Here is a 26,767-nt window from a genome sequence, read left to right on the forward strand (position 1 = left end):
CGTATTCATACTAAACATATGCTATTAAGAATCAAGTTCCAAACTCATACCACTATGATTTCATTCCTGATTCCAACCCCATATCAGTTTGCGAACCAAATGCCCCCTAATACTTGTATATTCAGCTGGAGTAAAAATTATTGAAAGGACAAGTTTAATACCCCGATTACATGATTAGATGCGAAATTAACTAGAACTAGTTTAAAGACAGTAACTTGGACTATAAATTATACTCCGTCGTGCTATCTTGATCAGAAGCCATGATCATCACTCCAATATCCCACCCTTTCTTCTCTCATGAATAAATCACTTGAATTTTTCAAATGAATCCAGATGAAAATCCCTGCACTCACCCAAATCGTGCAGATTTTTACCCAGACAGAAGACCAACCAATATCTATAAGATATGGACTATCGGATGAACTAGTCCAACCCGAGAGAAGCATGGCAGAGTGCATGGAAGCGAGGGCAAATATCAGATGAAACTTGGAGTATGACAGACTAACAAGCCATGATTTTAAATCCCTTATGTCTTCAACCGCTTCTGTATCCTCAGAACAGTCAGACAAACTGCTCCATCCCGAGAAGAGCATGTCAGAGTACACACCATGAGCAAGGGCGGCATCTAAGTGAGTTGCACCTGCAGCGAGCAACCAATAATGTGCAAAGGTTATTAGATGGGCAAATACTGTCAATAAGGACATACACGAAATGGTGTAACATAGCATTACAAAATAGTCCTTCCACTTCAATAGATAAGGGAGGGTACAAAAAATTTCACAAAGTTGTAACCTCAACCAACTTCCTCTCATGGTTAGTTTAATGTGAAAACGAGTGCCAAACCAAAATAAGTCTTGAATTGCTGTAAAATAGCTGAATGCATCCATACCTGCCCTTGGATATGATAGGGATGATAGCAAGGCCTTTGTCGAGCCAGCACGAAGAGCTGAATACAAGACACAGAGTATTGTACTGATCAGTCCGATGATAATGGTGCTTGTGGAGACGCCTTTGGCTTTGTTGTCCAGGCCATTGCAAACATAGTCATGGGGTTCGCTAAAAAGGCTAGTAAAACACACATAGGTACAGTACACAGAAATTGCTGAAGCTGGGAAAAGGCTCCCTTGCACCTGTTCACGATTGTACAAAGACATCAATATTACGGAGTAATTAATTGATAAGCATTGTCTCTCTAGTAAAATCCTATAAACTATAAAGGCTATAATGATGAAGCAACTTTTCTCTTTGTTAATAAACAAAAGAACAAAAGATAAAAAAGAGAAATGTTCTTTAGGAAGGGCAAAAAGACCAAACTCAATTGTTATACAGTTTAACAAAATGAGCATTTCTCTCACCTGCAATACAATCAGAGCGAATACAATAAAAAGAATCAAGTTCACGACAATGAAGATCACATTGAGGCCACAGTCGTGACCAGAGGGGTTGAACCAAATGAACAAAAATATGGAGAAAGTAAGAGAAGCAATGTAGCATCCCACCGATATTGCAAACAAGGCATAGAACCTGAAAAATCAATGTTATATTCTTTGCATAAGAATGTAAGAAAAAGGAAGAAATTGCAGCTGCCTAAATGAATTAAGAATATACCATTTCGTATCATCATTCTTAAGACAAGCATCATTCCAAGTGTAAGTGAAATCCAATAGTAAAACAAACTGAACCAACAAAAATAGCCCAGTGCCAAATTTTGACAGAAACCCTGCAAAACACACAATTGCGATTTGAGACCAGCAGAGTAATTGAACTGATCTGATAAAATAAAAGCTAAAAATCGCCCTCTTACTTCAATGGAAATGCAGCAGAAAACTTACTGCGATAATAATAAAATTACAATGAATTGAAGTTGTAGCTTAAGTATATTTATTATGAGAAATCGAGCAACATAGAGAGCTTACCATACACATCTACAATAACGTTTGGCAACAAAAACATAAACATGATCAGTAAAAGCCAGATAATTATCTTTATTGTCCATCGTCCATGGTGCCATGAATCAGGTTGGTCATTTTGAACATTCATAACACTCACTATCAAGGCAAGCACTGTGAAAAAAAGAAAATTCCCTAAACTGACCCGAAGAATTGCATTTATCTGGTACCACTCCTTTGTGTGATCAGCATTATGTATCCCTTCAAGGTCAATTCAAGTTAACAATGTTAGATAATGAACACAACGTTTGTCATCATAGAAGAAACTCAAGCATCTCACTAGCTGTTTCATTCACTTTTGCTGTCCGATGCTGGGAGTTCAGAGAGGGGTGATGAAAGAACATCACTCATATGATAAACGTTGTTAGATGGCCCAAATGGACTAAAACATCAGAATGCATACTACATGATAACATTAAATCCTTGTACTCCAGGAAAAGATTGAAGTCCTAGCTTAGGAACATCAAAATAACAAATATTCCAAGTCGCTGCTCATTTGGACTCACTAGATGATCAAAGCAATAGCTCCCGAAAAGAATATAATGAGAACAGAGCTAACACATTGCATAACTGTCCTTATAGTGGATTATTGCGACAAGGGACAGAGGGAGTAATTAAAATTCCAACTGCATTAACTCAGGCACAGTTGCAATCATTATGAACATATTCTATTGATCTTCCATAAACTACTTCCTCCTATACCCAACTCACAAGCATCATAATAAACCAAAGAAGCAAAGAAAGACAGTTGAACAAACAAAAAGAGCTAAGGATTAAACCCAAAAATGAATGATTTCATACGTAACAAAAATATTCACAAGCTTAAGAACAATTGAGATAAAAGTAAATAAGACAGTAAAGAACATACAAGGGAAAATCTGCATCATAGGAGCTAAAACCTGTGAAAGAATCAAGGAGAGAACAATAAAGCCAGTAAAGAGGCCACAATAGGCGATCCTAGCTGACTTCTTTGTCATCCAAGAGAACCCTGGCATTATCACTCTCTCTATAACAACGATTGCTAAGTATTATTATATTCACCTGAATGTTAATCAAGGACAAAACCGGGGAGTTTCTCGTGTTGTTAAACCCTTCAATTTCCTTGATGATGCGAGTCAACCCTTCATATTGACAATGACAAGTTTGGATTGCCAGGTTGGTAGTTTGGAATCGAATTTTCACCAAAATCATACATAGTAGTACATTATAACTATGAATCTTCATCTTGTCACTATCATGGAAAAAAATATATAAATAAAGCTCTAATCATTCTGTTGATGTTGAACTTCTCCATCTTACAATGTTTTTTTATGTGTCTCGTTATCCATCACCATAATAAATAACAATTATGGTGTGATTCTTGACCATGTTACTGGATTGTGTTAGGAATCTTTTAAGACGGAAGGAAAACCATAGAAAAATAAATAAGCCACAGTTAGTACATATGGTATGAACATTTTGATTCCTGATACGCAAATACAACTTGTATACAAATTGAACCAAATTTCATTCATTCAATACGTCTGTCACCTGGCAACCCAAACTTGTCATTGTCAATATAAAAATTGTCTAAATAATTTCATTCAAAATTTTAAGAACCAAACTATAAAAATGTCTTGCGAAAATTTAAGAATCTCCCACGAAGGAAAATGTCAATCCTTGTAGCGAACCACATTCCTTGCACACTAGATTTATATACACATAGTTATTAGAGGTCTAAGATTTGCTCTACTGGATAGTTTTAACATATGAGGTCTAAAAGAGGGCATAATTACACAAGCCTTACCTAAACACTGTACATGCTTTCTTACCTATCTTAAGTTCCGGAAGCCAAACATTCATTGGCATGAAAGTTTGAGAATCGAGCTATTGATAGGCATGGTGAGCTATATAAGAATTAAAGAACATAATTCTCATAAATTAACTAAAGAATTCGCGATCTGGCATCAGTATAGGCGCCAAAAGAGACCAAATGTAAAGTCCTGCAGTCACCCATTCTGTGCAGATTTTCACCCAGACAGAAGCCCAACCAACATCAATTAGATCTGCGCTGTCAGACGAACTGGTCCATCCCGAGAGAAGCATGGCTGAGTACATGCTAGCGAGGGCAAATATCAGATGAAAGAAAGTGTATGAATAACTGACAGGACGGGATTCCGAATCTTTTTTGTCGCCAGCTTCTGGGTCGTCTGAGGTCAGAAGAGGGGTAGTAGCACCTGCAATGGACACCAAATTCAAGAATTGGTGAATAGTCAAGAAACGTGTCAGAATTCAGTTAAATTTTACTCTAGTCAGCAGAAGGGTAAGACAGCAATGAGAGAACATAGAAGACCAGGTGACTGTAGGATTACTGTAGGATTGAGAAATCCTTATAAGCCTGCAAGATCTAATCATGCGTACATAAAGCATTGAATTTCTGTGAATACATTTGGGTATTTATACCTGCTCTTGGAGATGAGGGGGGTGATAGAAATGCCTTTGATGAGCCAGCGCGAACAGCTGAGTACAAGACTGAGAGCACGGTTGTGATCAATCCAAGGACAAGGGTGCTTGTGGAAACAGCTTTGGATTTGTTATGTAGGCCATTGCAAATGTAATCACGAGGTTCACTAGAAAGACCAGTATAGCACACATAAGCACAGTAGACAGAGATTACTGAGGCCGGCAAGAGGCTTCCATTCACCTGTTCACAATTAAACAACACGTCATTAACTTAATCAGAATTGTCTTTCCACACAAAAATTAATCCTAAATAGATAAAGCAACTTTCGCACATCATGCATAAATACTGATCTTTGGCATCAAGCCGTTAAGGCCAATTGTGCAGAGATCATAGCCAATTCAACATCCACTGTTCAGAGAGAAAGAGAAAGCATACAGTTATACAAACCTAACTAAAGGCCAATTATTTTCAGATGAACTCAAATATTGCACAATACTTTTGCACATCTTACCATGGGAATCTCCTATGGGAATAAGATCACAATTCAAACTGATTCACAAGGATAATTAAAAAAGAAAGTGGTTCCACAAGGGTACAGGTAAGCTTGGCGATCAGGAGAAATAAATCTACCAGGATAAGGGGTTACTAAGAGGTGTAATGCAAGCAATCAAGCTCTTCAGTTTTCATGAGCAAGACAAAGGTTCTATGTCCTTTTCATTCTGATTTGCAGAATGGTCAGTTCCAATGCTGAGACATATGATGCACGTGAACATAATAGCCTGATGCATGAAGACATAAAGAATCTAACCAGAAATTTAGTGGTATCTTTTAGACTGAGTATTTTGATACAAGTCCTACAGTTCTTCAATCCAAAGGGTTTCGAACAAATGTGGAGCTGGAATTAATGCAAAACAAGACACTAAGTCCTGTTGTAGAGTGAAATGTGTAGGATTTCCATAAAGCATAAAACCAATATCGATTGGTCAAAGAAAATTCAAATCAACTATAATTGTTCTGCAACCCTTATCACTAAATAGCTAACAATTGAAAACTGTGACTATAAACGGTTCCATAGCCTTATAATGTGGCAAGGCACATATAAAAAAGTATATAAATGGAGGCTTGGGAGAAAAAAAGGGACGGGGGGGGGGGGGGGGGGGGGTCATTGCCTCCTATTGGACCTTCTAGATAGACCTTCCAAAGCAGTTACAAATGTTAATGTTGAAGTTAAGAGGCATTATAATAGCACAAAAATGCTACTTTTTTTTTAAAAAAAAATCATACATTATATCCATTGACAAATGAGTGCATGTTACAAAAGAACCGAGAAAAGTTTCAAATCTACTAAAACAATGGTTAAAGCCCATACATGTAAAAACTGTGTAAGAATTAGCATTGTGCTTACATAATCCTTCAAATTAGAATGTTTGTAACAGGTCATTTGGCAATTTTTTTTTCTTTTTCCCTTTCCCTTGTTTGACTTGGGTCAATATCCTTTAAGTCAATGTCCTAGGTTTAGGTGATGTGGGTTGTACATACTTGATGGACTTACCTACAATTATTGGGGGAAGGGGAGGAAGAGGGGGGTTTGTGGGATCACATATATAGTAGTTAAAAGCCCATCAAGGTGTGCATTTTATAAGACTTTGCTATAAGGTGCTTTCTCACAAATTTTCTTTAAAAATATTAATGTTTTGAACCTACACAGGAGTGTGTGTGTGTGTGTGTGATAGTGTAAAATCCTAAATATTGCGATTGAAAAAAAATATATAATGGAAATATAGTATCAAGCAAGTACTAGATTCCATTCACATAACTGTGTAAAGAAGATTCCGAACAAATACTGTTATTAATTATTACAAAAATGAAAACTAGAAAAAGACAAATATAAACAGTAAAGTTTTATAAGTCAATACCGGTCCAACAAATATCAATTAGATTAAGAATCTTCCTAAATCAGCATAAAACAATTCACTAAAATAAGTTGACGGGGCTTCTAACAATTTTCACTTTTAATCCAAACTTTAAAAAAAACACTCAAAACTAAAGTGTTTACAAAATTGTACTTATTATTTTGGCTTTAGCCTTAGATTTAAAAGAATTACATTGATATGGGTCAATAACTGATTTGCATCTTGGTTCAACGGATTCAGATAACACGTTGTGACACAAATGGCATCCGATCCCCCCCCCCCCCCCAAACACACACACACACACACACACACATAATAACCTGACTTGTACAAAGCATCAATATACATTAAGTTAATAGGTTCCCGCAACAAGAGGCATTCCCCGTGATAGGAAATATAATTTTTGACATCATATTCATATTCACCGTCTCTCAAAGTCTCAAAATTCATATACTTCCTCTGTTCCACAAATATTGTATCATTCACCTTATTAGGAATTTCATATTTACCTAGTGCATTTACCAATCTACCCGTACTAAAACCCATGTAATACGTCCCCCACCCACTTGCATATACTTATGAATAAAAGTAATTCCTTAAAAGTACAAGGACACTTTTGTCAATTTGCCTCTCTCCCCCATGGTGCAATATTCATGTAACAGAGGAAGTAATACATTTGAGATATAGCTTCTACTTCACCCTTTAAGTTAGTTGCCTGCGTAGCAAGGCTAATTCTGACTAAGACTGGTTCCACCCTTCCGCCACATAACAAGTTATCTAGAATCAAATTAATTGTTATTACACTCTCACAAGTCCATATTATGCTAGGTTCTCCTTCCATCAATATTTCCTAAATATGGAATCGGTTGGAAGAATTCACTGTTGCCAATAATGTGTAAATGACACCTAAAATAAGATCATAGTTGTCTTACTGTTTACTAAGCTTACAGAAAAGTAATACTATGGTTTTGCATATTATCTGTGCCACCTCCAATTAGCCACAGTCTCAACTCTCAAGCCTATAATTGTCAGCATAGTGTCCTTTGAGTTAGCAAATGAAGCTTTGATGCCAGAATTGACCAAATAACTAACATATAACAAACTAAACAAAGCGAATAAAAAGTACAATGTAAGGAAGGGCCAAAAAGGCCAAATTAACTGCCTTGTGATTAAACAGAGAGAGATAGCATGAGCCTCACCTTTGGATGCAAAGCAATGACAGCAAATGCAAAAGCAAGTATCATGGTCATCACAATGAAGAACACATTGAGGCCACAGTCTTGTCCAGGAGGGTTGAACCAAATGAACAAAATTCCAGATAAAGTAAAAGCAGCAATATAGCAACCTACTGATACTGCAAGCAAAGCCATGTACCTGAAAAATCAATAAAATTTTCTTCAGACAAGAATATCAGAGATAAGTAACAGCTTTAGTTGCTAATTTACAATAGTATACCATTTATGCTCATCTTTCTCAACCCAAGCATCATTCCATGTGTAAGTGAAATCCAATAGTAAAATGACCTGAACCAATAAAAACAGTCCTGCACCAAATTTTGACAGAATACCTGCAAAGTACAGAGGAATGATAAGATAAAATTGTGATACAAACAGAACAATGCATGCTGATTCTACACCCTGTTATCACTGGATGTGCCCCTTAACAGACCATTTTATTTTGTCATACCCTGACAAACATGCCCATTTATCCACAAAAGAATATATAAATTGCTTAAATACCCTTTTAATCAGCAGCATTACAATATTAGTTTCCCATAAAATCCTCTATAATCAAATAGCAACCATAAAATAGGTGAATGTTAGAGCATAATAACTTCAAGGAGTTACACAAATCTAAAAAGAAAAAACTTGGTTGAGTCCCACAGTAGATATTCCACTATTACTTAATTTGCAAGTACAAGATTGAGTATATAATAATTTACTCCCTAGTTTAGTAAATTAGGCTAAAATGTACTACTTCGATGTGTAAATTCGTCCTTTATCCGACTCATAGTTGACAGGGTTTTAATACTTTTTCAGACAGATCTCCCATCCCTACAATTTTAATTAAGATCAGGGGAGTAAGTGACGATATTTTAGAAGAGTTAGGAAACTTCACTTGAAAGGCAACAGTAAGTTTGCTAAAATAATGTACTGTAAGTCAAATGATTTGAAAATGCAGCCAAGTAAATATCAGGAGGCAAAAGATATTATAAAATTTTGTTTACCATGATGAGCTTACCATATATATCTACAACGACATTTGGCATAAAAAACATGAGAACAATAAGTAGAAACCAAATAATCATCTTCCCCATCCATCCTCCATGATGCCAAGAATCTCGTCGATCGTTCTGGTCTTTAACACCAATCATTATTATGGCAAGCACCACGAAAAACAGGAAATTCCCCAAGCTGACCCGAAGAACTGTACTTGTTTGGTACCACTCTTTCGTATGATCAGCATTGTTAATCCCTTCAAGGTCAAATCAATTTGATATGTCAGAGTGTCAGACACAGATCTAAGACACAAAGTTAATTCAGCAGGCATGCAGACATTATATCTAGCTCACATCTGCTATCTCGAGCTAAAAATTAAGTCCTAAACATGCACATGGATACATCCCAACAATTTGCCCGAATTATAGTGATTATGCTGATACAGATATAACTCTTCACATTTCCTAGATCTGCATGAAATTTTATATAGTTGTGGTTGTTTTCACCTGCCACATGTTTCTTGTTGTTTCTACTTTTTTCCAATATTACAGTATCACCAAATACTTCCTCCATTTTTATATAGTTGTGGCATTTTTATTTTCACACTTGTCAATGCACAACTTCAACCATTAAAATCTTTAGTTACTCATAAATTTTTAAAAAAAAAAATCTTACCAATGTTGATGGTCTGAAAGTATATGTTGAGGTGTATCTAACAAGATCTCATATGACTATATTTTTCCCTATGTCACCAAATATAGTCATAGTAGAGGTTGCAAATAGTGTAAAGTGCAACTAAAAAAACAGAGGCTTTATGGTTACCCTCATATGTTCTACTTCAACCAATCCCATTCTTGGATTCACGATAAACACATCAACAAATTGCTGAATTCTGAATAATCTTGTTTGCAAAGCCTGGATGTTGGGAAACATGACCATTTACGGCGCAAAAGGGGGAGGGGGTTTCCACATCCCAACTACTGGTGGCCAGGAAACAAAAGACTACTAGTGCCAAAGGAACCCGCCAACTGGTTAACAATCAGAAAGGATCATAATCAAGTTAGAATTTCAGGTTCAACTCTTAAGATTTTAAATCCCCGCATCATTATGCCTACACCCCTGGTATGAGCTCTTGATACTCCATACATCCCTAATATATACTCCTGCTTAATTTGATAATGATTTGCTTTAAATAAATTCAATTGAAATATCATAACTAACCTTCCCTCTTTAAAGTTTCACTTCTCAATCATACCAAAGAAAATTAATCCTTTGCTTCAAGTTTTCAGTTAATGAATTCATCAAGTATAATATGAATGTGGTTGCTTAATGCCTACACCTGCCATATCTATCTTGTTGATCCTACTTTCTACCAGACTTCCAGTGTCACCATATATTTTCCCCGTTTTTAATAGTTGCAAAATTCTATTTTCACACTTATCAATGCATAATTCAACCATTAATATCTATATTTATTGAAAAATAAATTTTTTACAAAGTTGATAAACTGAAAGTATATGTTGAGGTGCATCCAAAAAGATCCCATCACCGATGACAGTCATAATAGTGTGTATGAATAGTGTATAAGTGCAACTAAGAAAATTGGAGGCATTAGTCTATACCCTAAAATGTTCTTCTTCAACCAACCCCGTTCTTGGGTTCACCATAAATCCATCAGCCAAGAGTGCTGAATTCTGAAAAGTCTTGTTTGCAAAGCCTGCATTTTGAGAAACATGCCCCACTTAAGGGTGCAAAAGGGGGAGAGGGTTTCTCAACCCAATCATTGGTGGCCAGGAAAAAAAAAAAAAAAAAAAGACTACTAATGCCAAAGGAAACCCACCACTAGTTGGTCAACAATTGGAGAAGATCATAATTAAGTTTGAATCACGGGTTCACCTCTTAAGTTTTAAAATTCCCGCATCACTATGCCTCCAACCCTGAAAAGAGCTCTATATCTGCAATCCATCTGCCACAGCCAAGATATATAAAAGATACTCCCTACATTCCTAATAAATACTTTGTAAGTCATACTCCGTATTTGATAAAAAAAAATAATTCATTTTTAAGATATTTAATAGATTATCATAACTAACCTTCCCTATATGAAGTTTACTTCCCAATCATGCCAAAGATTTGCTTTGCTAATTTGCTTCAAGTTTTCAGTTAATGAATATATCAGGTGTAATATAAAATTTTAAAAATTTGAACTTCCTACAGAAAATAACCTAATTTTATAAGACGGCTTCAGTTAGAATTATCGCCTACAATATAACGAATCATCTGATCAAATATACAAAATCAATGCCACGAAACCATTCTTCTGTCACAATGCAGATACTATTGTTCCAAACTGCATTAGCTCAAGCACAACTCAAATTCTTCCGATTGTGATAGCCTACCTAAGGGTATAACCCCCTTTTTTTAGCATGTTGCTTTCCTTATGCCTAAGTTAGCCAGCCATATTTATACCATTCGCAACATAAGAAGACTATTATCATCTTCTAAAATCCCACCAAATTGTACTAATTCTTCTACAAAATTTTCCATCTCAAGACTAAATCTTCTATTCCCATAAACTACTTCTTACCCCCTTTTACCCAATCAATGACCATCAAAAATGATTGCAAATTTCAACAATAGATAGCAAAATCAACAGCAAAAAAAATGACAATTCAACAAATTGGGCAATCAACACCAAATTCCAGCACAACACCCATAAAATCAACAACAAATTAAACCCAAAAAAACCAACGAATTAATAAAAAAAAATTGCAATTCAAACATAATTGAAGGAAAATGAGAGATACCCAGATGAAATTAAACAGTAAAAATGACAAAAACATACAAGGGAATTTCTGCAGCAAAGGAGAAGCGACTTCTCGAAGAACCCAGGAAATAACCAGAGAAGCACCAAAGAGACCACAATAAGCAATACGAGCAGACTTCTTTGTGATCCCAGATGCTACTGATGTGCAACACCCGCACGCAAGAGATGCGCAGCAGGAAAACAAGCACGACATCTTTTTCTCTCTCTTCTGATTTCTGGGTTTTGTTTGTGTTTACTGTTTAGCTTTTTGTGTGCTATTTTATGATGAGATGAGTTTCTTGATGGGATGAAATAAGAAGTATCTGGAAACACTGACGAGTTCTGTTTTACAGAGTTTGAATTTTGACTTGAATTATTGGAGGATTACAAAACATGTGGCCTTGTATTTCTTCTTTAATCCATGGAAAATTTGCAAATTGCATTTATTTAAAGTTCGTATTTTGCAAATTGCAACCATTTAAAAAATAAATTGCAAATTACAGCCCAAAAGTTTGTATAAATTATAAATTGCAGCCCGATTCAACTTTTTCATCGGTTTACAAGTCGAAAAATCTTCTATTAAGGTCTTAGGGGCCAATTTAGGCCTTACGTTATTTTTTTGCTAATTCAGAGCTCAATTCGGGTCCCTAAGGACTAAAATGACCCCTAAAACCTTAAACGAAAATTTTTCAACATGTAAACCGATGAAAAAGTTGAATCGGGCTGCAATTTACAATTTATACGAACTTTTGGGCTGTAATTTGCAATTTTTTTTTTAAATGACTGCAATTTGCAAAATACGAACTTTAAATGGCTGCAATTTGCAAATTTTCCTTAATCCATGTAGATTAAACTCTATTACGGCATAGACTAATTTCGACTGTGTCGTGTATATCTATTACGAAGTATAGAGTATTCATATTATTACGTACTTTTATTCCTCTATTGCTTTTATAAAGTACTTGTACTTTGTTATCTATGTTGCACACAAATTACACATATTATCTAATGTTTTTCAATAGGTCAATCTTAATTTCATAGGAGTTGGTATCATGATTTTGGTTATTTTGAGAGGGGGGGGGGTGTTAGGTTTTATGGAGTGTTTGATTTCTTGTTTTCGACACTAAAACCAATTTTGAGAAATTTTGGGCTATTGATGTTTTGGCTTTTGCTGTTTGAAGATGATTAATGAATGTTCACATCTATGGAGTAAGAGGTACTTTGGAAGATTGTGGACCTTGTGATGAAGATTACAATCATGATGTTTGTGATGCTCTTGTTTAAAAAGTAATTAATTTATGCTTCATTTTGCTATAATTATAATTGAATATTTGATGTTTCAAATTCTCAATGATAAATTTCTTTCCTCGAGATAATCAACTTTTTAAGGAAAATATGTTTAGGGTTAGAGTTGTACAGTTGTGGGTTAATGATTGTTAATGCTTGGATTTATATGAAATCTTGATTACTTTTGTAAATGAAAAGTATAGGAGAATATACAAGTTCAGGCTCCATATTGATATATAATTACAAAAGTTCCATGATGATTGGATATTTTTGTTGAGTTATTTACAGTTTTGCCTCGATAAACGAATTTTGTTTATCAAGGTGATAAATTGGGCTCCCTCAAAATACAGAAGAAGTACCCCCCACATGCCTTTTCTCTAATGTGTGCATAAGAATTTTCTAATGTAATTACTAGATATGTGTTTGGTTGGAATTTAAGGTGATTTTGGAGATAGATGGTTTAATTTGTATGAAGATTGAGTATACTTGATGTATTGTGAAAAATTGCTTTCATTTGGTTGTATTGTGTTATGAGATTATATTATGAAACACAGCAACGACGCATGTATTTATTCCTTGTTTTACATGCTAGATGTCTAGTTATTATATACTCATGCTCAAATAATTGTTTGAGGTGGATCAGAGCTCGTTCTCTTGGTGATGACTTCTTTGGTAACTTGTTATACATATATCATAGATGATTTTTTTTTTCCTTCTTTTTGTTGATTTCAAATCAAGGTGAAGAATCATTTTAAATCAACAAAGAATGGTAAAGGGATGACTTTAAATAATGCACTTATTTCTCAATCTAAAAATGATTTTCGAGGTGATTTAAGTTAGACTTGTTTGAATTATTTTCAATAATTATTCATCAGCTCATTTATAGCCTAATACCCAAAAAATGCCAAAGCGGAAAGTTTCTACCCAAACCTTCGAACGTTCTAGGAAGACTATTAATTCCTCAAATTTCCAATTTTATTCTAGATATTCTTTCTTATTTGTAGGGTTTACTCATGACATCTAAAAAAAGGAATAATATAGAATTTATTTAGTGTTTCCTTATTTTATAAAAAGAATCAATAGTTGAACAAAATAGAGCACATGAACTTTATATGCCTGTGAAGCTAATTTAAGTAAAAAAGTAAAAAATAAAAAAAGTCAAAATGTAACTCCTGCTTATTTAAAAGGCAAGATTGGCCTCACCACCCTAAACTATATCTTGGGTACACCCAACACCCCCGTGTTCCTGCTTATAGCTAGCTCAATCAATGCGCTGGAGTTCTATCTCAAATTTAGGAGCCATACTCCACATATGAAAGTAAACCTTGACTAATTGCATCGCATGGCACCAACAACTATATAGTATATATTGATTAGGGTGCAACTTATATCATCAATAGAAAATTTTCGACACTTGAACTGAGATGTACATTTCTGATCTGATTTATTTTAACGATCCAAAATGATGTTTTAACCCAATCACGAGGAGATTTGTGCGATGTGTGCTAAGCCTTTGAGAAGCCATACATCGATTTTCTATTTAATTAATGCCATTAAATTAAATTTGTAATTTTGAAATAAAAAGTTGCCACCAAGTTTTTACTATAAGGTAACTCGAAGACCTATTAGAAAATGAAATGAATATTTCTCCATTTGAATGATCAAATTAACCAAAGAAACAGATTTGGAAATTACATATCTATTTATTTGACTCTTGGATGTTTCTACTTTGTCATTTTTCGAAAAAATGACACCATAACATGATGATGAGTCATGTTATGATTGGTCCTTTTTTTATTTATTTTTAAAAGCCTAAATATATATACTATACATGTATGTATATATAATTGTAAATACATGTATTTTTTTAAAGAATACATAATTACAGTTTTTTAAAATCTATTATTTTCTTATTAAAATCATTTTTGAAAATTAAATTATAATTAAAATTCAGACTTTAAAAAATTTATCATTGTTCTTCATTCATGATAGTAATCAACCACTCCCATACAATCTTGTATAATCTATTCGCAACGCAGACCAAAATTCCGTCCAAATTCGTTTACAAATTTTGTTTTAGGGTTCGATTGATAATTTTGATCAATCTAAAAATCACATTATTTGATAGTTTTGAGGATGAAAAAAGCATTAGGAACGTGTATTATGATGTAAAATGCAGATCTTTCATTTTTTTAAAAAGATGAATGGATAACGAGGGTTTGCTCTTCGATTTAGAGTTCAAGTTTTTTTTTTTTTTTTTCCGCACTGTTTGATCCAGAATCTTGTTTTGCGATTTTTGTAATCAATTTGTTGTTAGGTCATCACCTGTATTTAGTTAGATCATTACCTTAAAATTTTAGTTTTAATTTTGTAGTTGGAATCTACTTTATTTTTTTTTTTTTTTTAACAAATAGTTGGAATCTACTTGTACGCTAATCGTATAACAAAAAAATGATTTATGGAATTTTTTATCATGTAATTTTAGCAAAATTGTTTTTGAGATTATTATCTTATTATATTTTTGGAATTTTTATCATATCATTTTAGCAAAAAATATTTATGGGATAATTATCTTATTATTATATTTTGGAAAATATATCTTTGGAATCTTGGGCATATTAGTTAGTGGCTATAATATTGGGATATTCCTAATTAGCTTTTATTCACCTTTTTTTTAGCTATATATTAGATAATGATAACTTTCTTAAATTACATGTCGTATGCCCGTATACATCTACATCCATAATTTTAGGACCCATCCTTTTTATCATTGTTAAGAAACACGTTTTTTTGCCATTTTTATATATATATCATATATTTATTTTTTTTGCTTACAAAATTATACAAATATAGCTTTGTTATATGATTTGCCCGTTTATGTAGCAATTTTATAGAGAAATATTCCGATTCTCTCTCAAAAAATTCGTTAATGACATTTAAGAGAATATTTAAAAAAATCAAAAAACCTTCACGTATAAGAGTTCACCAAAAAAATTCAAAAATTAGCTTTTATTGTCCACCTTGTTTTTTTTTGTAATTAGCTTTTATTCACTTTTTTTTTATTAGATATATATTGTTCTTTATCAAATCCTATGTAATGACCAAAGATAGTTTAAGTCATTACCTAACCCACAAACAACTTTGAGAAAACTTAATTACATTTATAAGATTAAACAGGGGTTGCGGTAGGTAAAAAAATTCGACCCACTTTATCTTCTACAAACTTGATACTCCTTGTTCTTTGACAAAATTGCACAATTTTAGTCCACATAAATCATATTTTCGAATCATTTAAAACGGAATTTGTCGTTTGCAAATACATATAAATGAGATTGTTATTGAGATTTTTTTACGAACGAAAACCTAAAATTAAAAACCGCAAAAAACAAAATGCAAACACACAATTTTTTTTCGAATTTTTATCATGATTTTAGTTGGGATTTGCGAATTTATCAACAACTAACATTGCATTTGGGAATAGGGGGCTAATCTATGACATGATTGATGAACAATGATGAACGATGACAATCGAACAATGATGAACCATGATGATGAACGCAGACCAACAAAGATCGAACAATGATGAACCATATGATCGAACGATGATGAACGATGATGATAGAAAATTGATGACAATGAACGATAATGATCGAACAACGATGATGATGAACGATGAACAATTTTTATCACCATGATTTCTAATTATAATTATAAATTTGAAAATTAATTTATATTATAAAAATACATTTTCATAATTTATAATTATGTATTTCTAAAATAATACAAAAAAAAATACAATTTTAATACATTGTCAACATTAAAAATAATTCAAAATAAAATAAAAATACAAAATATAGGCCAATTTTATTTTGCCACATCAGCAAATTGTGGTGTCATTTTGAAAGAATGACATTGTAGAATTTTTTCTCTTTATTTGACATAAAACAATATTCACAAAAGTTTAAAAAAATCGGGTTTACAATAATTTATTGAATGGCGGTGGTTGAGACCTGGCTTACATGTGCAAAAGTTTTAAGTTTCTATTTTTCTCTCTCCTCCTGGGTTTCTAATTTCTATCCTCTTTTTCTGCTCTTCTTCTCTCTCCTCCACTCTTCCCTCTCTTCTCTCTCCTCTACTCTTCTTTAGTTTTCTTTCTCTCTCCTTTGTTCTTCAATTTCGTTCTTTTTTTTCGATTTAATCTTGATTTTTAACATAATTTTCTTGTTTTGATCAATAATTCATCATCTACGGCCAATTGAGGTATGTATATTCATCTAATTTTGTATTTTGGTTATTTTAAGGTATGTTCATCTAATTTCTATTTTAATTTTAGTTTTCGATTAAAAATTTATAATGGCAAATGTTAAGCTTTCAAAAAAGGAGAAAGCTTTCAAAAAAGGAGACAATTGCTCCTCCTACTAGTTCAATCATAAAAATTGAAGGTATATTTTCTGAATTTTGTGACCTTTTTTTTTTTCAAATTTGCTGTGTGTTTTTGTTGTTTTTCTATGTTTTTATGTGTTAATGTATTGTCATAAGTGATTTAATAAGTTGTTGATGTTTCTATGAGTTATTGGTGATTTTTATTTGTTATTTAATCGATTAGGTGTTGATGTTTGTGATCTACTTTGTTATTGTTTTGATGTATTGTTGTAAGAATTGTATGGCTTTATTAGTATACTTCGTATGTGATGGTGGCATTATAATAAGTCTTATGGTGATAGTTTAGCTTGGACCTTGAGCATGTTAGGGGTTAGAATTGGGATTGTGTGTGATTTTGTTTTTCATGTTCTTCCAATTACTTCAATTATCAATCTCTCTAGAAAACAATTGGTAGATATGTCAGGCACCCAGGGCACTGTAGGAACTGGAGGTTAAATATATATGTGGAAAGAAAAAAGTGTGTTGTGCAAAATAAACCTCTTATATAGATTCTGTAAAATTCTACTGCAATGCCACTTATGTAATGTATACAAGTATTTGTTTCATATTCATTATTTGCCTTTTGCCATCCTTTTCATGATTTTTAAATCAAACTATTGTTTAGCCTGGATGATCTGGGTTGGTTCCTTAAAAATACTCCTTTCGTGTTTTAATCGTGATTCTAGTTTTCTAACTAAGGGGATGGTGATAGTTTAGCTTGGACCTTGAGCATGTTAGGGGTTAGCTTGCTTCTTTTCACACTTGAATAATTTGTGATAGGATTACATTACTAGCTCAGATCCTAAAATACCTACCTTGGTCTTCTTATAGGCTTGCTCATAAATCTGGTAATGTATGATCGTGTAGCCTTTTTCTGTAAACTCTTGTTCCTCTCTTAGCTTTGTGGAATTTCCTTGACCGTGTGAATATGTGATTGTCTTGTGATGGTTATGATAGAATGACAAAGTGTCCAATTTCAAGGCTATTAGCTCAAATGGTAGAGCGATGTACAATAGTGTGCATGGTGTGGGTTCAAGCCCTACATAGCCCATATAGCATACGTGTATTGGTATATTCTTATTGTTGGTGTAGTAAAAAACATTGTTATAACATATATTGAGCATAGTGCACATAGTTAGAGTCAATTAACTGCTTTTGGTTAGGTTTATTTTTGCCTTGGTTAAGGTCACTTTTGTATTTGGTTAGGGTCACTTTTTCTTTTGAGTAAGGTCAGTTTTATTGTTGGTTAGGGTAACTTTTTACCTTGAGTAAGGTCACTTTTGTTGTTAGTTTGGGTAACTTTTTATCTTGAAAAGGGTCACTTTTGTCTTTGGTTAGAGTCACTTTTGTCTTTAATTATGGTCACTTTCACCCTTAAGGTCAATTTTATTCTTGTGAGGGTAACTTTTGTCTTTGGTTAAGGTTACTTTTTCCTTGAGTAAGGTCACTTTTGTGCTTGATTTTGGTAATTTTCACCCTTAAACAAGGCCACTTTTGCTATTGGTAATTAGGGTCATTTTTGCCTTAGGGTAACTTTTACCCTTAAGAAAGGTCACTTTTTCTATTAATTAGGGTCACTTTTGCTATTGGTTAGGGTCACTTTTTCCTTAATTAGGATCACTTAAGCAAGGTTACTATTGGTTAGGGTCACTTTTCCTTTTAAGTAAGGTAACTTTTGTCTTTGGTTATTACTTTTTTTTTTCTTTTCTCATTAGGGTCACCTTCACTATATTTGCACTTTTTCTAATTAGTAGGGTGATTTTTTTCTTTAAGATAGTGTCACATTTAGGATTAGTTGATTAAAATTTACATCAAAGACGACATTTATATTATTGGAAGTTTGTATTGATTGGAAGCTGGTATTTGAAGTTAAATTGTTAAGCATCAATTGTTATATAAAATACAATAGCCTATGTAGGATTCGAACCTACATCCTCTGTGGAAGCATAGAGTGTTCGCCCAATTAAACTAATAGGCTTATAGACACCACAATATATAAAATAACTTTACGTCAAATATATACCTCCTATACAAGAAAGAAAACCTATATTCAAATTCAAGTAGATCACCCGTAAATTTACATAGCTAACCTAGCATGCAGCCATAAATCCACAATTGATGAGTGTATGCTAGTGTGCACAAATACAAGTATCAACTTTGGCAGGGACTTGTTTATATGTTGTAGTGACATATTAGACGTTTAGAGCTCATTAGTAAATCATCATCATCATTGAGCAAATCTATAGCTTAATCGATGGAATCAGACATCTCTAGTTCTTGTTCCACAATTTGCAGCAACTCTTATTGTGAAAGGGTAACTTAGAGATATAACACAGTAACTTTAGTGAAAAAAGGGTAACCTTTGCAAAAGAGGACATGAATACAATGAATTCATATCAGCATAAATTGTAATAATCATTTCAATCCAAAAAGATTGTAGATTAGCTTATTTATTCATACATGCACAATTCATAACCAAATCACAATAATTCCTAACCAACATCATACACGCACCAACAATTTATAGTGAACTATCAATAAATTCGAAAACTACAAAGTACCATGATAATTGTAATGTAATACACTATAACAGAAGTTTGCTTAAAAATGGAAAAAAGAAATCCCAAATTCACCAGAACAATCATCATAAATGTTTGTAGGAAACACCATAATGAAGACTAACATCGTAGCGAAAAGAAACGAAGATTAATTTGCCATACCAAATAGCCATTTTTGTGCTGCTTCGATAATGATTTGAGATGAAGCCAATCATCTAATTTTTGTGTCTGGAGTTTCATAAATGTTGATAGAAACAATCGATTGAATTTCAATTATATAAATCAAAAACCCAATTTAAACAAAATTTTGAGAAAAAATAGACATTTGAGAAATTGGTTTTAGGGTTCGAAATTTTTTGATTAACAAAAGATCAATTGTAGGTTGAAAAATTCAGAGTAGAGGAAGTGATTTCTTAGGAAAGATCGTGAAAACAAATTTCCATAGATTTAAGGAAAAATTCATTTTATAAATCCCAACTTTGGGGGGTTGACTTTAAAAAATCCCAACTATGCGTTATCCTGGAAAAATCCCAACTTTAATACCCATTTTCTTTTAGAGGACCCATCAGGTCACCAAACCTGTTACTCCAGGTTTCTAGGCCACGTGTCACACTCTAATTGGTTCAAAAAATAAAATTAAAAATCAAAAAATTAAAAAAAAAATCAGAATTTTTTTTTAAAAAAAACAGAAAATTTAAAAAAAAATTAAAAAAAATAAAAACAAAATCAGAAAATTAAAAAAAAAAAACCAGAAAAAAAAATTTAAAAAAAAAATAAAAAAAAAACAACCAACAGCCCCACCCTTGCCCCCATCCCTCGGAAAAAACCCCTCCCTTGGTGGAATTCCCCCCTCCCGGAACTACCTTCCCCGACCTCCCTCCTTTAATTGCCGGAAAACAACCCCCACCGTCGCGAAACCCTCCCCCCTCTCTAGATCTATCTCGTAAAACCACCCTCCCCTAATCCCCCACCCTCGAAAACGACCCCCCTCCTTTCCCCCATCCGGTGGGTCGATTTCAAGGGTGGGGGAAGAAAGGAGGGTGTTTTCGAGGGTTGGGGTTTGGGGAGGGGTGGTTTTACGGGGAGGGGGGAGGGTTTCGAGGGTGGGGGAAGAAAAAAGGGGTGGATTTCGAGGGAGGGGGAGGGCTGGGCGCCATATTCCGGCGCGGCAGGAGGTGTTTACGGGGGGTGGGGGCGAATTACCGGCAGGGGTGGGGTGTTTTTCGGAATGGGGGCTGCTGGTTTGGGGTAGGGGTAGGGGTGGGGGGGGAGGGGCTGGGTTGGGTAGTTGGGTTTTTTTTTATTTTAAATAAATCAGATTTTTTAAAAATAATTATTTTTTATTTTTTGAGCCACTAACTGTGTGACACGTGGAAATTTAAAAAAATTAAAAAGTTAACTTTTTCTTCAGGTAACCGGTCATTTGGGTCCTATGAAAGAAAATACCCCTAAAAGTTGGGATTTATCAGGAATAACGTGTAGTTGGGATTTTTAAAAGTAAACCACCCAAAGTTGGGATTTATAAAATGAATTTTTCCTAAATCTAAAGCTCAATTTGTAAGCTTTATTTCCTGGTTTGATTGAAGAGAAAGGTGAGAGAATGATTTTTTTTTTTCTTTTAAGGAAATAGCTTTTTTTACGTGGCTAGAGGTGTCATCAAAAGCACACCCGACCTGACCCAATCCGAAAAATATCCGATTCAGATTTGGACTCGTGTGGACATAACAATTTAGTATGATTTAACTTTAAAATTGACCCGACCCGACCATATCAGACCCGACCCGACCATATCAGACCCGATCCGATCATCTAAATTGACAACCCTAAGCGTGGCTACGTGGCACGTGTAGGAATTCGATGTACAGTAATAATACTATACACTGGGGGCACGTAAATGTTTTTGAACAATATTTTGCACCAAAATATCTTTGACTAAGACAGTTAAACTTGCTATATATGTTTAATTACGTACGTACTTTAATAATAATTTAACATCAAGACAACATGGTTCCTAGAATTAGTATAAGTTGGCTATTGTGTGTGAAGGGATGCAAGAGAACTTGGTAACTCATCTTCTTTTTATGTTAGTGGTGGTAGGAGTTGAACAATTTTGGGATAACAATTACCTAGAGTTTATCTCAACTTATATATATGAACTAGTCATTCATGTACACAATCTGTGGGTCGATGTATTAATATCAATACTAATACAAAACTACATTTAAGCTATTATATCCTTTAATTGCAGTTCAAGTTGACAATTTTTTTGACAATAATATAGACAAACATGCAAATGTTATTTTTTGTTAAAATAGGAAGGAATTGTAAATAGCTTAATAGGGTCATTTTTAGCTCATTATTGTCTGCTAAGACTCCAAAACTTAGAAATTTAAGTTATATAAGTTGTTTGAAGTCATTTGAGCTCATAATTAATCATATTAGACATGATTTAATTTTTAACTAGTGAGTGACCCCGGGTGTTGCCTCGGATTGCTACTGTTGTAGACGTATAATCGATAGTATTTTAAAGGAAAAATTGCAAAGAATAATACAACATTTGGCCCGTTTTTTTTTTTTTTTTTTTTTTTTTTTTTTTTTTTTTTTTTTTTTAATAATAATATAACCTTTTGATTATATCTGAATATTACAACCTTTAGGGGGTGTTAATTTTAAACAAGACATAACCTGTTGGTAACTTGTTTTTGTAGGTCACTGTGACACGTGTCATTATTTTATTTGTTTTGTCAATTTAATTAATTAATTATTATTTTATTATTAAATTATTATTATTATTATTATTATTATTATTATTAATAACAAAATTATAAAAAAAGAAAAAAACAACCACCCACCCCTTCCCGCACTGGCGCAACCACCTCGCCCACAGTCTAACACGCAGCCCTCCCAGCACCGGTCGGCCAGCGCCCAGATTCCCCACTGCCGACCGATCTACCCTTTCCTTTTCCTTTTAACCCCATCACGCCACCCCAGCCATCGAAACCCGCGCAACGCTTACCGCAACCAGCTCCGCCACTGTAACACCCTCAAATCTCCTTCTACGGAAATACTAGTATAATACGTATAATTATATCGTAGAGGTAGACTTAGGCGTATTACCGTCGCGTGATTACGCAAGGCTACTCAAACTTACTAAACAAACCAATACTTTGCAACGGAATTCAAAACTCTTCTTAATTTAATAATATACCAAAAATAGTAACCATTGTCATGAGTACTCAAAAATAAATACAAGAACCAACATATCCTAATCTAGGTGAACCATTCCCGGGACTCCAAATGCTCATTTATGACTTCACCTGAAATTAGTAAACACTGCTTACCATTAAGGTAAACAGGGCGAACCAAAATAAAATAAGAAATACAGATTAGCAAAATAAGCTAAGTACGATAAGTGTGAGATAATTAAACTCAATTTATTCATAAATATGCTTTTGAAATCAATTCCATCAATTCCAATAATTAAATCAACAATTCCAACTCAAGATTCCAAAACCAATTTCAATAACCAATATTACTATCCAATAAATCCAGTTCCACTTATTTTAAAACCAATTCCAATTATTCAAAAACCAAATCCAATTATTCAAAAACCAATTCCAATTCCTCTCCCAAGTGTGCACACCCCCCAAGCTAGTCTCCTTATGTTACAAGGCTATTCTTGATGAAAGACTCGGTCATACAAAGTCCAAAGTCTTATCAAATAAACCAAATCCGCATAGTGGGATTACTAACATGCTTATAAAGCTTTAATAATAATTCAATAAATCCTCTTTAAATCCAATACTTCCAACTTTTAATAATAATTCCAAAACTCTTTTTTATTAAATTCAACATGCTTCCAAAATAAAACCCTTTTTAAACATGAATAATAATTTTAATTATTAAAAACATGATAGAAAATTAATACTCCAATTTATTTATTAAAACCAATTTATTTAAACATACTTTTATTTCATAATCATAATTCAATTCAATTTAATTCAATCATCACAAGAAATCATTCAAACATGCTCATTCAAATCAATCTTTTTTTCAAGGTATCTAACCACCTAACGTACCTTGATACTTGCTTAGCAAAATCACACACAAAGAACCTCAAGAATCTTGATCGAACACACCCTACAAATAAATATAACCTTAATCAATATAAGGTTAACAAATAATCACAATAATTAAATTAAAAACCCCTAACTATATGTACATGAACCTTTTAAATTAATTTTCATAAACATCATTAAAAAATCTGATTTTTATATAATTAAAACTACTTATAATAATTTTTATAATTCCCCATAATAATAATAATAATAATAATAATAATAATAATAATTGAATAAGAGAAGAGAAGAAGAAAAGATAAAAAACCAGGGAGAAGAGAAGAATTGGATTTGCGTTGGAAAGAATAGGCAGAATTTGCAGAGGCTGTAACTCCTTTGATATAACTCCAAATTGGGTGATTCTTGAGCCTAACCACAAGGAATTTTCAAGAGGAACAATCTTATGTGAAACGTTAATACCCCAAAAACTGACCAGAAGTGCCCGAAAATTGGCTTCAAAGATAAACGGGATGATTTGTGTAAAAAGAGGAGAAGAAAAGAAGAGAATTGATGTGAAGAATATGAGAGGTATGGAGGGGTATTTATAGGCTAGCTCATGTAAGAATTATAGCAAGAGAATGTGGGAAGAATTATGGCAAGTAGGGTTTAAGGGATTACTTGGAGAAGTGAGTAAAAGAATTAAGGAAGGTTTTTGATATCAAGGTGATTGTGTATAATTAAATATGGAAGGTATGTATGTCATGAAAAATAATAAGGAAATTGAAATTCCTTGGGGAATAATTAAGAAGAATGAATAGCAAGAAAATATGATGATTAGATATTAAAAAGATGGAGAAATAGAATTAAGGAAAATAATAGATTTTGGGAGATAATTTAAATACAATTTAACCAAATAAATTCCCCCAAAATAATTCAAAAGGGCTGAAAATATTGAGCTTACCATAGCTCAAATTTTCGGATTCCTCTAGATATATTTAGGAAGATTTTGCTCGGTTTTTAAGGAATAAAATAATTATATAAATAATGTAGAATAAATAATTAAATAATTAATTATTTAAATACCAATTATTCACCAATAAATAACCAAGAAAAATAAGATTTTCCATACATGGAAAAGCCGAAATTCCTTAGCTCATTATTGAGAATTTTCGGCCATAAAAATTAATTAATAAAATTTTACTTTGCTTTAATTAAAATATGCAAAATATGTAAATAATTCGGTTTTTAAAATAAGATAAATGGATGATAAATCTTATCCAAAATAATGATTAGTTTTCAAAATACTTTTGGCGCCAAAATTCAAATATTATTTTGGCTCCAAATAATAAATTTACTAAAATACCCTTTTTATAAAATAATTCCTAATTAATTAATTAGAAATACGTATGAAAATACGGGATATTACAGCCACGGCCAACACCGTACCTTCAGCAACACACGCAACAACAACCACCACACCAACGCTCCAATTCGAACAACCAAATACATCAAACGCTCCAAATCGAACAGCAGCCGCGGCAAACGCTCCAATTCGTTCGATTCAATTAATCCAATGGCCGTGATTCTTGATGCTCGTTGATGTTGGTGTTGATTGATGGCGATGAACAACGATGATGCGGTGGGAGAGTTGGGCGCCGGCTGTAACGCCGCTGGGGAGGCTTGCGTGTGGGGAAGGGGAAGAGGAGGTGGCTGCGTGGTGGGGAAGTGGTAGCTGCGTGGTAGGGAAGTGGTGGCTGGGAGGGTTTCTTTTATTTTTTTTAATTTGTTTAAAATTTAAAGCTAATGACATAAAAAAACACAACTTTTATCACAAATCAAAATTCTAAAATTAATTATATTAAGTTTTTTTAAAAAAATAATATTTAGACCAATTACATTACGACACGTGTCCTAGACAACCGGTTTAATAGGTTACAAGTTTTTTTTATCTTGTTTAAAATTAAGACCCCCCAAAGGTTGTATTACTTAGGTATAATCCAAAGGTTGTATTATTAAAAAAAAAAACGAGCCAAAGGTTGTATTATTCTTTGCAATTTTTCCTTTTTTAAAAGGCTTTTCAAAACTGCAATTGTCATTGTCAAACCAAAATTGAGTTATTCTTCGAATATAGTTTTTTATTTTTTTTTTATTTTTTTTATTTTATTTATTTATTTATTTATTTTTTAAATTGAACCTTGTGGTTTGCACTTATATAAATTTTTTTTCCATACAAATACCATAGTTGATATTGGCTAGATGGTTAAATAGTCATATGTGGAGTGAAGTATAAGAGTGGGTACTCAACTTTGGCAAAAGTTGCAGATTGGGTACTCAACTTTCATTTGTTGCAGTTAGAGTACTAAACTTTGTACTCAACCTATTTAACTTATTGTAGCCGGTTATTTAACAGTTAATAATTGGAAAAAAAATAATTTCATTGGCCTTGAAGTATGTGAAGAGCCATAATTGTCAGAATACATTTTGAACCAATAAACTGAGCAGTGCAACTGTATTTCAAAAAATGTAGCCGTTACAAATGAAATAGCTAAGCCAAAATAACATAAAAGGGTGCTTCTGATCTTTGGTTACTCCATAGCTTGGTTTCTGAAATTTTTCCCCAAAAAAAAGTGCTTCAGCTGGGTGAATCTGCAAGTATTAGTAAGAAGAAAGACCAGTTACACAGTTACCATGTCAAGATTAAGTTCAGGTTTTAGCTCAAGCCCTAGGAGGTGTCACTGTGGTTTGCTTGTGTCAAGGACAAGGGCTTGGACAAAGGACAATCTTGGAAGAAGATTCCTTGTATGTCCAGATTATGATGCAGACATTGAAAGAAGAGGGTGTAAGTTTTTCAAGTGGACGGATGTTGAACCACCAACAGATTGGCAGACTGAAGTTATATTGGGTTTGGTGGAGGAAAAGGAGAGGTTGAAACATGAGATAGTGGCCATGAGGAAGCAGCTTTGTGAAGCTAATCAGTATGCAAGGAAGATGAAGGCAGAAAACACCTTGATGAAGTTCAAAAGGGGTGTAAGAGTGAATTTGAGTTGCCAAGTGTGGGGCATTATTGTAACTGCAGCTATTGTGATTTACTTTTATTTTAGGCAAAGCAAAA

At 33.4% G+C, this 26,767-nt stretch overlaps 2 protein-coding genes across 2 annotated transcripts; both read right to left on the minus strand.

Annotated features, from left to right (window-relative positions):
• Window positions 1-251: 251 nt before the first annotated feature.
• LOC145580894 (membrane protein PB1A10.07c-like) lies at window positions 252-2,944 on the minus strand. Its single transcript, XM_081637978.1, has 6 exons — window positions 2,818-2,944; window positions 1,917-2,150; window positions 1,609-1,720; window positions 1,356-1,524; window positions 863-1,130; window positions 252-559 (listed from the first exon to the last, which is right to left on the minus strand). Exons 1-6 carry the CDS (start codon window positions 2,942-2,944, stop codon window positions 252-254), a joined length of 1,218 nt encoding a protein of 405 aa, XP_081494104.1.
• Window positions 2,945-3,493: 549 nt separating this feature from the next.
• On the minus strand, window positions 3,494-11,670 carry LOC145581999 (uncharacterized). Its single transcript, XM_081639037.1, has 6 exons — window positions 11,370-11,670; window positions 8,547-8,780; window positions 7,761-7,872; window positions 7,505-7,679; window positions 4,392-4,632; window positions 3,494-4,165 (listed from the first exon to the last, which is right to left on the minus strand). The coding sequence occupies exons 1-6, from the start codon at window positions 11,542-11,544 to the stop codon at window positions 3,870-3,872; spliced, it is 1,233 nt and encodes a 410-aa protein (XP_081495163.1). The 5' UTR covers window positions 11,545-11,670; the 3' UTR covers window positions 3,494-3,869.
• Window positions 11,671-26,767: the final 15,097 nt, after the last annotated feature.

The sequence above is a fragment of the Chenopodium album genome, chromosome 15 (genome assembly GCF_948465745.1).
Source record: "Chenopodium album chromosome 15, dcCheAlbu1.1, whole genome shotgun sequence".
In the NCBI taxonomy this organism is placed as follows: Eukaryota; Viridiplantae; Streptophyta; class Magnoliopsida; order Caryophyllales; family Amaranthaceae; genus Chenopodium; species Chenopodium album.

Coding starts and splice junctions, on each gene's coding strand:
- LOC145581999 (XM_081639037.1), bottom strand. CDS start 11,544: ATGTCGTGCTTGTTTTCCTGCTGCGCATCTCTTGCGTGCGGGTGTTGC. Junction 8,781..11,369: donor TTTGCTGCAGAAATTCCCTT/GTATGTTTTTGT, acceptor TTGACCTTGAAG/GGATTAACAATGCTGATCAT. Junction 4,166..4,391: donor CCCCTCATCTCCAAGAGCAG/GTATAAATACCC, acceptor TGTCCATTGCAG/GTGCTACTACCCCTCTTCTG.
- LOC145580894 (XM_081637978.1), bottom strand. CDS start 2,944: ATGCCAGGGTTCTCTTGGATGACAAAGAAGTCAGCTAGGATCGCCTAT. Junction 1,721..1,916: donor CGTTATTGTAGATGTGTATG/GTAAGCTCTCTA, acceptor TGTGTTTTGCAG/GGTTTCTGTCAAAATTTGGC. Junction 1,131..1,355: donor TCGCTCTGATTGTATTGCAG/GTGAGAGAAATG, acceptor AATCGTGAACAG/GTGCAAGGGAGCCTTTTCCC.